Source organism: Chiloscyllium plagiosum, unplaced genomic scaffold, assembly GCF_037043375.1.
Source record: "Chiloscyllium plagiosum isolate Xiang-an unplaced genomic scaffold, Cpla_swu_hap1 HiC_scaffold_40, whole genome shotgun sequence".
Classification (NCBI taxonomy): Eukaryota; Metazoa; Chordata; class Chondrichthyes; order Orectolobiformes; family Hemiscylliidae; genus Chiloscyllium; species Chiloscyllium plagiosum.
Window position 1 is genome coordinate 5545114 of NW_028270178.1, and position 14045 is coordinate 5559158.

The 14045-nt window shown below is 60.5% G+C and overlaps 1 protein-coding gene across 1 annotated transcript in view; it reads right to left on the reverse strand.

Annotated features, from left to right (window-relative positions):
* Positions 1-1237: 1237 nt before the first annotated feature.
* Positions 1238-14045, reverse strand: part of ftsj3 (FtsJ RNA 2'-O-methyltransferase 3) — a 28149-nt gene continuing 15341 nt past the window's right edge. Inside the window, exon 6 of the mRNA XM_087981589.1 lies at positions 1238-2267. Coding sequence (XP_087837715.1) covers positions 2075-2267 — 193 coding nt within the window. The 3' untranslated portion in view covers positions 1238-2074. The remainder of the gene's footprint in view (positions 2268-14045) is intronic.

Consider the following 14045-nt stretch of genomic DNA (forward strand, 5'->3'; position numbering starts at 1 on the left):
ATCCACGTGGATCGTATCCGCACCCTCTCGGATCCCTTCCTCACCCCTGTCTCCCGAAAGGGCCGTGTCCGGAAGTACCCAGCAGAGGATGAGCCGGTGTTTTATCCGGGTCCATTCCCTGTTGATAAATCCCTGCTTGCTTCATTGACGGTGTTCTCAGGGGAGTCCTGTCAGCTTCAGGGGGTTACACCCCAACAGGCCCAACCCCTCTCCTCCGACACCTCACTCATGGAGATGTACAGCACGGAAACAGATCCTTCGGCCCGACCCGTCCGTGCCGACCCAGATATCCCAACCCAATCTAGTCCCACCTGCCAGCACCCGGCCCATATCCCCCCAAACCCTTCCTATCCATATACCCATCCAAATGCCTCTTAAATGTTGTAATTGTACCAGCCCCCACCACATCCTCTGGCAGCTCATTCCATACACGTACCACCCTCTGGGTGAAAAAGTTGCCCCTTAGGTCTCTTTTATATCTTTCCCCTCTCACCCTAAACCTATGCCCCTCTAGTTCTGGACTCCCCCACCCCAGGGAAAAGACTTTGTCTATTTACCCTATCCATGTCCCTCATGATTTTATAAACCTCTATAAGGTCACCCCTCAGCCCCCGACGCTCCAGGGAAAACAGCCCCAGCCTGTTCAGCCCCTCCCTGTAGCTCAAACCCTCCAATCCTGGCAACATCCTTGTAAATCTTTTCTGAACCCTTTCCAGTTTCACAACATCTTTCCGATCGGAAGGAGACCAGGATTGCACGGAATATTCCAACAGCGGCCTGACCAATACCTCGCCACTTTCATCTGGCCTACAACCTGATCGCTTCAGCACCTCCTGGCGTTGAACTTCATCAGGCACCAGCCAGCCCGCTCACCCGCCCAGGCTTCGGGCCTTTCGGAAGTTCAGACGTGCTCCCACCTGCCTGATGCCGAGAGTCTGGAATCGCTCAGGCTGCCCCACACCCATCCCGATCGGAGAGCAGAGGGAACCGCGCCCGGTGCCCAGGGAGCGTTGGGGGGGGGGGGGGGGGGGGGCGGGCAGGATTCCTGTCCCCTGGAGACGGCGTCCCGACATGGAGGCCTTGCTCGTGGCAATTCCGATACTTGGGAACCCCAAACGCCGCCCCTCCCCCCCCCCCCCCCCCTCCCCCAGAGACAGTTCCTCGCTGTCATTTATTGGGGGCGGGAGGAACACAACCAGGACACTTACATAAAAAAAAAGGGATTAAGAGTCAGCTGTCGAAAAAGTCGCGCAGCTTTATGTTCCAGCTCGCCAGCAGCACAAACCTTTATTTTATACATTTTAAAAAATTATAAATATACAGATCGTCAGATTCTCCCGGCAACAACATCCCCCACCCCCTTTCTGGGGTGCTCCACAGGAGGGTGACAGGGAGGAGGGGGGAGGTGTGCCGTCAACTTCCTCCCCTGTTGTCCAAAACCACAAAATGGCCGCCAGCCATCCAGGGGACCAACCACTGGGCCCCCGAGGTGGGATGGGAGGGGTGAGGGGTCAGCTTTATGTCCCATTGATGAAGCAACAAAATGGCCGCCATCTAGCCGGGGGACCAATTACTGGGCCCAGGAGGAAGGAGGCACACTGTCAGCTTTAGGCATTGTTGGCCGCAACTACAAAATGGCCGCCGTCCATCAGGCCACCAACGATCGGGCTTGGGACCAGGAGGGCAGTGGGGGTGGAGCTATGCTGTCAACTTGATGCCTCGTTGGCCGAAACAACAAAATGGCCGCCCCATCCATTCAGGGGACCAACTATCAAGCCTGAGAGGTGGGCGGGAAAGCAGGTGCTGTCAACTTCCTGTCCTGTTGGCGCCGAAACCACAAAATGGACACCGTCTATCCAGGAGGCCAACAATTGGGGGCGGGGGGGGGGGGCACTTGCTCGCAGTGGGTGAGGGGGTGGGGAGGGGCACGACAGATAAAAGGGAAAGAGGGTTTCGCCGGCGTGGGTCACAAGGATTCGAGTGGGAGGGGGAAAGGGAGGGGTGCGACGGCGCTGGTCAAACTGGGAGGGGTGGCACAGGAGCGGGTGTTTCTGAAGAGCCACAACCCCGTCCCCTACTTGCGCTTCCTCCTTCCCTTGGCCTTGCTGTTCTTGGGAGTCTTCCTCGTGTCCTTCCTCATCCGGGCATCCACCACCTTGAAGGGACCTTTGACCCCTGCCGGTCGGCGGACTTTCCCACCGGACCATTTCTTGGCCACTACGTAGGTCACCTCCCGCTTCTCCTTCAGACCGGCCTTTTTATAGATACTGCAGGGATAGAGGGGACAGACACAGTCATTACACAGCACAGACCCGCCCTCAGAGACAGGCCCACACTGTCCTGGGGGGTCAGTCACACAGAGACAGGCCCACACTGTCCTGGGGTCAGTCACACAGAGACAGGCCCACACTGTCCTGGGGTCAGTCACACAAAGACAGGCCCACACTGTCCTGGGGTCAGTCACACAGAGACAGGCCCACACTGTCCAGGGGTCAGTCACACAGAGACAGGCCCACACTGTCCTGGGGTCAGTCACACAGAGACAGGCCCGCACTGTCCAGGGGTCAGTCACACAGAGACAGGCCCGCACTGTCCTGGTGTCGGTCAGTTACACAGAGACAGGCCCACACTGTCCAGGGGTCAGTCACACAGAGACAGGCCCACACTGTCCTGGGGCGCAGTCACACAGAGACAGGCCCGCACTGTCCAGGGCTCAGTCACACAGAGACAGGCCCGCACTGTCTTGGGGGTCAGTCACACAGAGACAGGGCCGCACTGTCCTGGGGGTCAGTCACACAGAGACAGGCCCGCACTGTCCAGGGCTCAGTCACACAGAGACAAGGCCGCACTGTCCTGGGGGTCAGTCACACAGAGACAGGCCCGCACTGTCCTGGGGGTCAGTTACACAGAGACAGGGCCGCACTGTCCGGGGGGGTCAGTCACACAGAGACAGGCCCGCACTGTCCTGGGGTCAGTCAGTCACACAGAGACAGGGCCGCACTGTCCTGGGGTCAGTCACACAGAAACAGGGCCGCACTGTCCTGGGGGTCAGTCACACAGAGACAGGCCCGCACTGTCCAGGGATCAGTCACACAGAGACAGGCCCGCACTGTCCTTGGGTCAGTCAGTCACACAGAGACAGGGCCGCACTGTCCTGGGGGTCAGTCACACAGAGACAGGCCCGCACTGTCCAGGGATCAGTCACACAGAGACAGGCCCGCACTGTCCTGGGGTCAGTCAGTCACACAGAGACAGGGCCGCACTGTCCTGGGGTCAGTCACACAGAGACAGGGCCGCACTATCCTTGGGTCAGTCACACAGAGACAGGCCCGCACTGTCCTGGGGTCAGTCACACAGAGACAGGGCCGCACTATCCTTGGGTCAGTCACACAGAGACAGGGCCGCACTATCCTTGGGTCAGTCACACAGAGACAGGCCCGCATTGTCCTGGGGTCAGTCACACAGAGACAAGGCCGCACTGTCCTGGGGGTCAGTTACACAGAGACAGGGCCGCACTGTCCTGGGGGTCAGTCACACAGAGACAGGCCCGCACTGTCCAGGGATCAGTCACACAGAGACAGGCCCGCACTGTCCTTGGGTCAGTCAGTCACACAGAGACAGGGCCGCACTGTCCTGGGGTCAGTCACACAGAGACAGGCCCGCACTGTCCTGGGGTCAGTCACACAGAGACAGGCCCGCATTGTCCTGGGGTCAGTCACACAGAGACAGGCCCGCACTATCCTTGGGTCAGTCACACAGAGACAGGCCCGCACTGTCCTGGGGTCAGTCACACAGAGACAGGGCCGGACTATCCTGGGGCTCAGTCACACAGGGACATGCCTGCACTGTCCAGGGGTCCGTCACACAGAGACAGGCCCGCACTGTCCTGGGGTCAGTCAGTCATACAGAGACAAGGCCGCACAGTCCTGGGGTCAGTCACACAGAGACCGGGCCGTGCTGTCCTGGGGTCAGTCACACAGAGACAGGCTCGCACTGTCCTGGGGCTCAGTCACACAGAGACAGGCCCGCACTGTCCTGGGGTCAGTCACACAGAGACAGGCCCGCACTATCCTTGGGTCAGTCACACAGAGACAGGCCCGCACTGTCCTGGGGTCAGTCACACAGAGACAGGGCCGGACTATCCTGGGGCTCAGTCACACAGGGACAGGCCTGCACTGTCCAGGGGTCAGTCACACAGAGACAGGCCCGCACTGTCCTGGGGTCAGTCACACAGAGACTGGGCCGCATAGTCCAGGGGTCCGTCACACAGAGACAGGGCCGCACTGTCCTGGGGTCAGTCAGTCATACAGAGACAAGGCCGCACAGTCCTGGGGTCAGTCACACAGAGACCGGGCCGTGCTGTCCTGGGGTCAGTCACACAGAGACAGGCCCGCACTGTCCGGGGGGTCAGTCACACAGAGACAGGGCCGCATTGCCCTGGGGGTCAGTCACACAGCGACAGGGCCGCACTGTCCTGGGGTCAGTCACACAGAGACAAGCCCGCACTGTCCTGGGGGTCAGTCACGCAGACACAGGCCCGCACTGTCCTGAGGTCAGTCACACAGAGACAGGCCCGCACTGTCCTGGGGTCAGCCACACAGAGACAGGCCCGCACAGTCCTCGGGGTTAGTCACACAGAGGCAAGGCCGCACTGTCCTGGGGGTCAGACACACAGAGACAAGGCCGCACTGTCCTGGGGTCGGTCAGTCACACAGAGACAGGGCCCCACTGTCCTGGGGGTCAGTCACACAGAGACAAGGGCGCACTGTCCTGGGGTCAGTCACACAGAGACAAGGCCGCACTGTCCTGGGGTCAGTCACACAGAGACAAGGCCGCACTGTCCTGGGGTCAGTCAAACAGAGACATGCCCGCACTGTCCTGGGGTCAGTCACACAGAGACAGGGCCGCACTGTCCTGGGGTCAGTCAAACAGAGACAGGGCCGCACTGTCCTGGGCTCAGTCAGTCACACAGCGACAGGGCCGCACTGTCCTGGAGTCAGTCACACAGAGACAGGGCCGCACTGTCCTGGAGTCAGTCACACAGAGACAGGGCCGCACTGTCCTGGAGTCAGTCACACAGAGACAGGGCCGCACTGTCCTGGGGTCAGTCACACAGAGACCAGCCTGCACTGTCCTGGGGGTCAGTCACACAGGGACAGGCCTGCACTGTCCAGGGGTCAGTCACACAGAGACAGGCCCACACTGTCCTGGGGCTCAGTCACACAGAGACAGGGCCGCACTGTCCTGGGGCTCAGTCACACAGAGACAGGCCCGCACTCTCCTGGGGTCAGTCACACAGAGACAGGCCCACACTGTCCTGGGGTTCAGTCACACAGAGACAAGGCCCACACTGTCCTGGGGTCGGTCAGTTACACAGAGACAGGTCCACAGTGTCCTGGTGTCGGTCAGTTACACAGAGACAAGGCCCACACTGTCCTGGGGCTCAGTCGCACAGAGACAAGGCCCACACTGTCCTGGGGCTCAGTCACACAGAGACAGGCCCACACTGTCCTGGGGTCAGTCACACAGAGACAGGTCCGCACTGTCTTGGGGTCAGTTACACAGAAGCAGGTCCGAACTGTCCTGGTGTCGGTCAGTTACACAGAGACAGGCCCGCACTGTCCTGGTGTCGGTCAGTTACACAGAGACAGGTCCACAGTGTCCTGGTGTCGGTCAGTTACACAGAGACAAGGCCCACACTGTCCTGGGGCTCAGTCGCACAGAGACAAGGCCCACACTGTCCTGGGGCTCAGTCACACAGAGACAGGCCCACACTGTCCTGTGTTCAGTCACACAGAGACAGGTCCGCACTGTCCTGGGGTCAGTTCCAGAGACAGGTCCGCACTGTCCTGGTGTCGGTCAGTTACACAGAGACAGGCCCACACTGTCCTGGTGTCGGTCAGTTACACAGAGACAAGGCTCACACTGTCCTGGCGTCGGTCAGTTACACAGAGAAAAGGCCCGCACTGTCCTGGGATCGGTCACACAGAGACAGGCCAACACTGTCCTGGGGTCAGTTACACAGAGACAGGCCCGCACTGTCCTGGGGTCAGTCACACAGAGACAAGGCCCACACTGTCCTGGGGGTCAATCACACAGAGACAATGCCCACACTGTCCTGGGATCGGTCACACAGAGACAGGCCCACACTGTCCTGGGGCTCAGTCACACAGAGACAGGCCCGCACTGTCCTGGGGTCAGTCACACAGAGACAGGCCCGCACTGTCCTGGTGTCGGTCAGTTACACAGAGACAAGGCCCGCACTGTCCTGGGATCGGTCACACAGAGACAGGCCCACACTGTCCTGGGGCTCAGTCACACAGAGACAGGCCCGCACTGTCCTGGGGCTCAGTCACACAGAGACAAGGCCGCACTGTCCTGGGGTCAGTCAAACAGAGACAGGCCCGCACTGTCCTGGGGTCAGTCACACAGAGACAGGGCCGCACTGTCCTGGGGTCAGTCAAACAGAGACAGGGCCGCACTGTCCTGGGCTCAGTCAGTCACACAGCGACAGGGCCGCACTGTCCTGGAGTCAGTCACACAGAGACAGGGCCGCACTGTCCTGGGGTCAGTCAAACAGAGACAGGGCCGCACTGTCCTGGGCTCAGTCAGTCACACAGCGACAGGGCCGCACTGTCCTGGAGTCAGTCACACAGAGACAGGGCCGCACTGTCCTGGGGTCAGTCACACAGAGACCAGCCTGCACTGTCCTGGGGGTCAGTCACACAGGGACAGGCCTGCACTGTCCAGGGGTCAGTCACACAGAGACAGGCCCACACTGTCCTGGGGCTCAGTCACACAGAGACAGGGCCGCACTGTCCTGGGGCTCAGTCACACAGAGACAGGGCCGCACTGTCCTGGGGCTCAGTCACACAGAGACAGGGCCGCACAGTCCTGGGGCTCAGTCACACAGAAACAGGGCCGCACAGTCCTGGGGCTCAGTCACACAGAGACAGGGCCGCACTGTCCTGGGGCTCAGTTACACAGAGACAGGCCCGCACTCTCCTGGGGTCAGTCACACAGAGACAGGCCCACACTGTCCTGGGGTTCAGTCACACAGAGACAAGGCCCACACTGTCCTGGGGTCGGTCAGTTACACAGAGACAGGTCCACAGTGTCCTGGTGTCGGTCAGTTACACAGAGACAAGGCCCGCACTGTCCTGGGATCGGTCACACAGAGACAGGCCCACACTGTCCTGGTGCTCAGTCACACAGAGACAAGGCCCACACTGTCCTGGGGCTCAGTCACACAGAGACAGGCCCACACTGTCCTGGGGTCAGTCACACAGAGACAGGTCCGCACTGTCTTGGGGTCAGTTACACAGAGACAGGTCCGAACTGTCCTGGTGTCGGTCAGTTACACAGAGACAGGCCCGCACTGTCCTGGTGTCGGTCAGTTACACAGAGACAGGTCCACAGTGTCCTGGTGTCGGTCAGTTACACAGAGACAAGGCCCACACTGTCCTGGGGCTCAGTCACACAGAGACAAGGCCCACACTGTCCTGGGGCTCAGTCACACAGAGACAGGCCCACACTGTCCTGTGTTCAGTCACACAGAGACAGGTCCGCACTGTCCTGGGGTCAGTTCCAGAGACAGGTCCGCACTGTCCTGGTGTCGGTCAGTTACACAGAGACAGGCCCACACTGTCCTGTGTTCAGTCACACAGAGACAGGTCCGCACTGTCCTGGGGTCAGTTCCAGAGACAGGTCCGCACTGTCCTGGTGTCGGTCAGTTACACAGAGACAGGTCCACAGTGTCCTGGTGTCGGTCAGTTACACAGAGACAAGGCCCACACTGTCCTGGGGCTCAGTCACACAGAGACAAGGCCCACACTGTCCTGGGGCTCAGTCACACAGAGACAGGCCCACACTGTCCTGTGTTCAGTCACACAGAGACAGGTCCGCACTGTCCTGGGGTCAGTTCCAGAGACAGGTCCGCACTGTCCTGGTGTCGGTCAGTTACACAGAGACAGGCCCACACTGTCCTGTGTTCAGTCACACAGAGACAGGTCCGCACTGTCCTGGGGTCAGTTCCAGAGACAGGTCCGCACTGTCCTGGTGTCGGTCAGTTACACAGAGACAGGCCCACACTGTCCTGGTGTCGGTCAGTTACACAGAGACAAGGCTCACACTGTCCTGGGGTCAGTCACACAGAGACAGGCCCGCACTGTCCTGGGGCTCAGTCACACAGAGACAGGCCCGCACTGTCCTGGGGCTCAGTCACACAGAGACAAGGCCCACACTGTCCTGGGGGTCTTTCACACAGAGACAATGCCCACACTGTCCTGGGGTCAGTTACACAGAGACAGGCCCGCACTGTCCTGGTGTCGGTCAGTTACACAGAGACAAGGCCCGCACTGTCCTGGTGTCGGTCAGTTACACAGAGACAAGGCCCGCACTGTCCTGGGATCGGTCACACAGAGACAGGCCCGCACTGTCCTGGGGCTCAGTCACACAGAGACAAGGCCCACACTGTCCTGGGATCGGTCACACAGAGACAGGCCCACACTGTCCTGGGGCTCAGTCACACAGAGACAGGCCCGCACTGTCCTGGGGTAGGTCACACAGTGACAGGCCCGCACTGTCCTGGTGTCGGTCAGTTACACAGAGACAAGGCCCGCACTGTCCTGGGATCGGTCACACAGAGACAGGCTCACACTGTCCTGGGGTCAGTCACACAGAGACAGGCCCACACTGTCCTGGGGCTCAGTCACACAGAGACAGGTCCGCACTGTCCTGGTGTCGGTCAGTTACACAGAGACAGGTCCGCACTGTCCTGGTGTCGGTCAGTTACACAGAGACAAGGCCCGCACTGTCCTGGGATCGGTCACACAGAGACAGGCCCACACTGTCCTGGGGTCAGTCACACAGAGACAGGCCCACAATGTCCTGGGGCTCAGTCAGAGACAGGGCCCGCACTGTCCTGGGGCTCAGTCACACAGGGACAGGGCCCGCACTGTCCTGGGATCGGTCACACAGAGACAGGCCCACACTGTCCTGGGGCTCAGTAACACAGAGACAGGCCCACAATGTCCTGGGGCTCAGTCAGAGACAGGGCCCGCACTGTCCTGGGGCTCAGTCACACAGAGACAGGGCCCGCACTGTCCTGGGGCTCAGTCACACAGAGACAAGGCCCACACTGTCCTGGGGTCAGTTACAGAGAGACAGGTCCACACTGTCCTGGTGTCGGTCAGTTACACAGAGACAAGCCCGCACTGTCCTGGTGTCGGTCAGTTACACAGAGACAAGGCCCACACTGTCCTGGGGTCAGTTGCACAGAGACAAGGCCCACACTGTCCTGGGGTCAGTTACACAGAGACAGGCCCACACTGTCCTGGTGTCGGTCAGTTACACAGAGACAAGGCTCGCACTGTCCTGGGGTCAGTTACACAGAGACAGGCCCGCACTGTCCTGGGGTCAGTCACACAGAGACAGGCCCACACTGTCCTGGGGCTCAGTCACACAGAGACAGGCCCACACTGTCCTGGGGCTCAGTCACACAGAGACAGGCCCACACTGTCCTGGGGCTCAGTCACACAGAGACAAGGCCCACACTGTCCTGGGGGTCAATCACACAGAGACAATGCCCACACTGTCCTGGGGTCAGTTACACAGAGACAGGCCCGCACTGTCCTGGTGTCGGTCAGTTACACAGAGACAAGGCCCGCACTGTCCTGGGATCGGTCACACAGAGACAGGCCCGCACTGTCCTGGGGCTCAGTCACACAGAGACAAGGCCCACACTGTCCTGGGATCGGTCACACAGAGACAGGCTCACACTGTCCTGGGCTCAGTCACACAGAGACAGGCCCGCACTGTCCTGGGGTCAGTCACACAGAGACAGGCCCGCACTGTCCTGGGGTCAGTCACACAGAGACAGGCCCGCACTGTCCTGGGGTCAGTCACACAGAGACAGGCCCGCACTGTCCTGGGGTCAGTCACACAGAGACAGGCCCGCACTGTCCTGGTGTCGGTCAGTTACACAGAGACAAGGCCCGCACTGTCCTGGGATCGGTCACACAGAGACAGGCCCACACTGTCCTGGGGCTCAGTCACACAGAGACATGCACGCACTGTCCTGGGGCTCAGTCACACAGAGACAGGTCCGCACTGTCCTGGTGTCGGTCAGTTACACAGAGACAGGTCCGCACTGTCCTGGTGTCGGTCAGTTACACAGAGACAAGGCCCGCACTGTCCTGGGATCGGTCACACAGAGACAGGCCCACACTGTCCTGGGGTCAGTCACACAGAGACAGGCCCACACTGTCCTGGGGCTCAGTCAGAGACAGGGCCCGCACTGTCCTGGGGCTCAGTCACACAGAGACAGGGCCCGCACTGTCCTGGGGTCAGTCACACAGAGACAGGCCCACACTGTCCTGGGGCTCAGTAACACAGAGACAGGCCCACACTGTCCTGGGGCTCAGTCACACAGAGACAGGGCCCGCACTGTCCTGGGGCTCAGTCACACAGAGACAAGGCCCACACTGTCCTGGGGTCAGTTACACAGAGACAGGTCCGCACTGTCCTGGTGTCGGTCAGTTACACAGAGACAAGCCCGCACTGTCCTGGTGTCGGTCAGTTACACAGAGACAAGGCCCACACTGTCCTGGGGTCAGTTACACAGAGACAATGCCCACACTGTCCTGGGGTCAGTCACACAGAGACAGGCCCACACTGTCCTGGGGCTCAGTCAGAGACAGGGCCCGCACTGCCCTGGGGCTCAGTCACACAGAGACAGGGCCCGCACTGTCCTGGGGTCAGTCACACAGAGACAGGCCCACACTGTCCTGCGGCTCAGTAACACAGAGACAGGCCCACACTGTCCTGGGGCTCAGTCACACAGAGACAGGGCCCGCACTGTCCTGGGGCTCAGTCACACAGAGACAGGCCCGCACTGTCCTGGGGTCAGTCACACAGAGACAGGCCCACACTGTCCTGGGGGTCAGTCACACAGAGACAGGCCCACACTGTCCTGGGGCTCAGTCACACAGAGACAGGCCCGCACTGTCCTGGGGTCAGTCACACAGAGACAGGCCTGCACTGTCCTGGGGGTCAGTCACACAGAGACAGGCCCACACTGTCCTGGTGTCGGTCAGTCACACAGAGACAAGGCCCACACTGTCCTGGGGGTCAGTCACACAGAGACAGGCCCACACTGTCCTGGTGGTCAGTCACACAGAGACAGGGCCGCACTGTCCTGGAGTCAGTCACACAGAGACAGGCCCACACTGTCCTGGGGTCAGTCACACAGAGACAAGCCCGCACTGTCCTGGGGTCAGTCACACAGAGACAGGCCCGCACTGTCCTGGGGCTCAGTCACACAGAGACAGGCCCGCACTGTCCTGGGGTCAGTCACACAGAGACAGGCCCGCACTGTCCTGGGGGGTCAGTCACACAGAGACAGGCCTGCACTGTCCTGGGGTCAGTCACACAGAGACAAGGCCCGCACTGTCCTGGGGTCAGTCACACAGAGACAGGCCCGCACTGTCCTGGGGTCAGTCACACAGAGACAGGCCCACACTGTCCTGGGGCTCAGTCACACAGAGACAGGCCCACACTGTCCTGGGGCTCAGTCACACAGAGACAGGCCCACACTGTCCTGGGGCTCAGTCACACAGAGACAAGGCCCACACTGTCCTGGGGGTCAATCACACAGAGACAATGCCCACACTGTCCTGGGGTCAGTTACACAGAGACAGGCCCGCACTGTCCTGGTGTCGGTCAGTTACACAGAGACAAGGCCCGCACTGTCCTGGGATCGGTCACACAGAGACAGGCCCGCACTGTCCTGGGGCTCAGTCACACAGAGACAAGGCCCACACTGTCCTGGGATCGGTCACACAGAGACAGGCTCACACTGTCCTGGGGCTCAGTCACACAGAGACAGGCCCGCACTGTCCTGGGGTCAGTCACACAGAGACAGGCCCGCACTGTCCTGGGGTCAGTCACACAGAGACAGGCCCGCACTGTCCTGGGGTCAGTCACACAGAGACAGGCCCGCACTGTCCTGGGGTCAGTCACACAGAGACAGGCCCGCACTGTCCTGGTGTCGGTCAGTTACACAGAGACAAGCCCGCACTGTCCTGGTGTCGGTCAGTTACACAGAGACAAGGCCCACACTGTCCTGGGGTCAGTTACACAGAGACAATGCCCACACTGTCCTGGGGTCAGTTACACAGAGACAGGCCCACACTGTCCTGGTGTTGGTCAGTTACACAGAGACAAGGCTCGCACTGTCCTGGGATCCTTCACACAGAGACAAGGCCCACACTGTCCTGGGGTCAGTCACACAGAGACAGGCCGCCCACACTGTCCTGGGGTCAGTCACACAGAGACAGGCCCACACTGTCCTGTGTTCAGTCACACAGAGACAGGTCCGCACTGTCCTGGGGTCAGTTCCAGAGACAGGTCCGCACTGTCCTGGTGTCGGTCAGTTACACAGAGACAGGCCCACACTGTCCTGGTGTCGGTCAGTTACACAGAGACAAGGCCCACACTGTCCTGGTGTCGGTCAGTTACACAGAGACAAGGCCCGCACTGTCCTGGGATCGGTCACACAGAGACAGGCTCGCACTGTCCTGGGGCTCAGTCACACAGAGACAAGGCCCAAACTGTCCTGGGGGTCAATCACACAGAGACAATGCCCACACTGTCCTGGGATCGGTCACACAGAGACAGGCCCACACTGTCCTGGGGCTCAGTCACACAGAGACAGGCCCGCACTGTCCTGGGGTCAGTCACACAGAGACAGGCCCGCACTGTCCTGGTGTCGGTCAGTTACACAGAGACAAGGCCCGCACTGTCCTGGGATCGGTCACACAGAGACAGGCCCACACTGTCCTGGGGCTCAGTCACACAGAGACAGGCCCGCACTGTCCTGGGGCTCAGTCACACAGAGACAGGCCCGCACTGTCCTGGGGTCAGTTACACAGAGACAGGCCCGCACTGTCCTGGTGTCGGTCAGTTACACAGAGTCAAGGTCCGCACTGTCCTGGGATCGGTCACGCAGAGACAGGCCCGCACTGTCCTGGGGCTCAGTCACACAGAGACAAGGCCCACACTGTCCTGGGATCGGCCACACAGAGACAGGCCCACACTGTCCTGGGGCTCAGTCACACAGAGACAGGCCCGCACTGTCCTGGTGCTCAGTCACACAGAGACAGGTCCGCACTGTCCTGGTGTCGGTCAGTTACACAGAGACAGGTCCGCACTGTCCTGGTGTCGGTCAGTTACACAGAGACAAGGCCCGCACTGTCCTGGGAACGGTCACACAGAGACAGGCCCACACTGTCCTGGGGCTCAGTCACACAGAGACAGGCCTACACTGTCCTGGGGTCAGTTACACAGAGACAGGCCCGCACTGTCCTGGTGTCGGTCAGTTACACAGAGACAAGGCCCGCACTGTCCTGGGATCGGTCACACAGAGACAGGCCCACACTGTCCTGGGGCTCAGTCACACAGAGACAGGCCCACACTGTCCTGGGGCTCAGTCACACAGAGACAGGTCCGCACTGTCCTGGTGTCGGTCAGTTACACAGAGACAAGGCCCGCACTGTCCTGGGATCGGTCACACAGAGACAGGCCCACACTGTCCTGGGGTCAGTCACACAGAGACAGGCCCACACTGTCCTGGGGCTCAGTCACACAGAGACAGGCCCACACTGTCCTGGGGCGCAGTCACACAGAGACAGGCCCGCACTGTCCTGGTGTCGCTCAGTTACACAGAGACAAGGCCCGCACTGTCCTGGGATCGGTCACACAGAGACAGGCCCGCACTGTCCTGGGGCTCAGTCACACAGAGACAAGACCCACACTGTCCTGGTATCGGTCACACAGAGACAGGCCCACACTGTCCTGGGGCTCAGTCACACAGAGACAGGCCCGCACTGTCCTGGTGTCGGTCAGTCACACAGAGACAAGGCCCGCACTGTCCTGGGATCGGTCACACAGAGACAGGCCCACACTGTCCTGGGGCGCAGTCACACAGAGACAGGCCCACACTGTCCTGGGGCTCAGTCACACAGAGACAGGCCCGCACTGTCCTG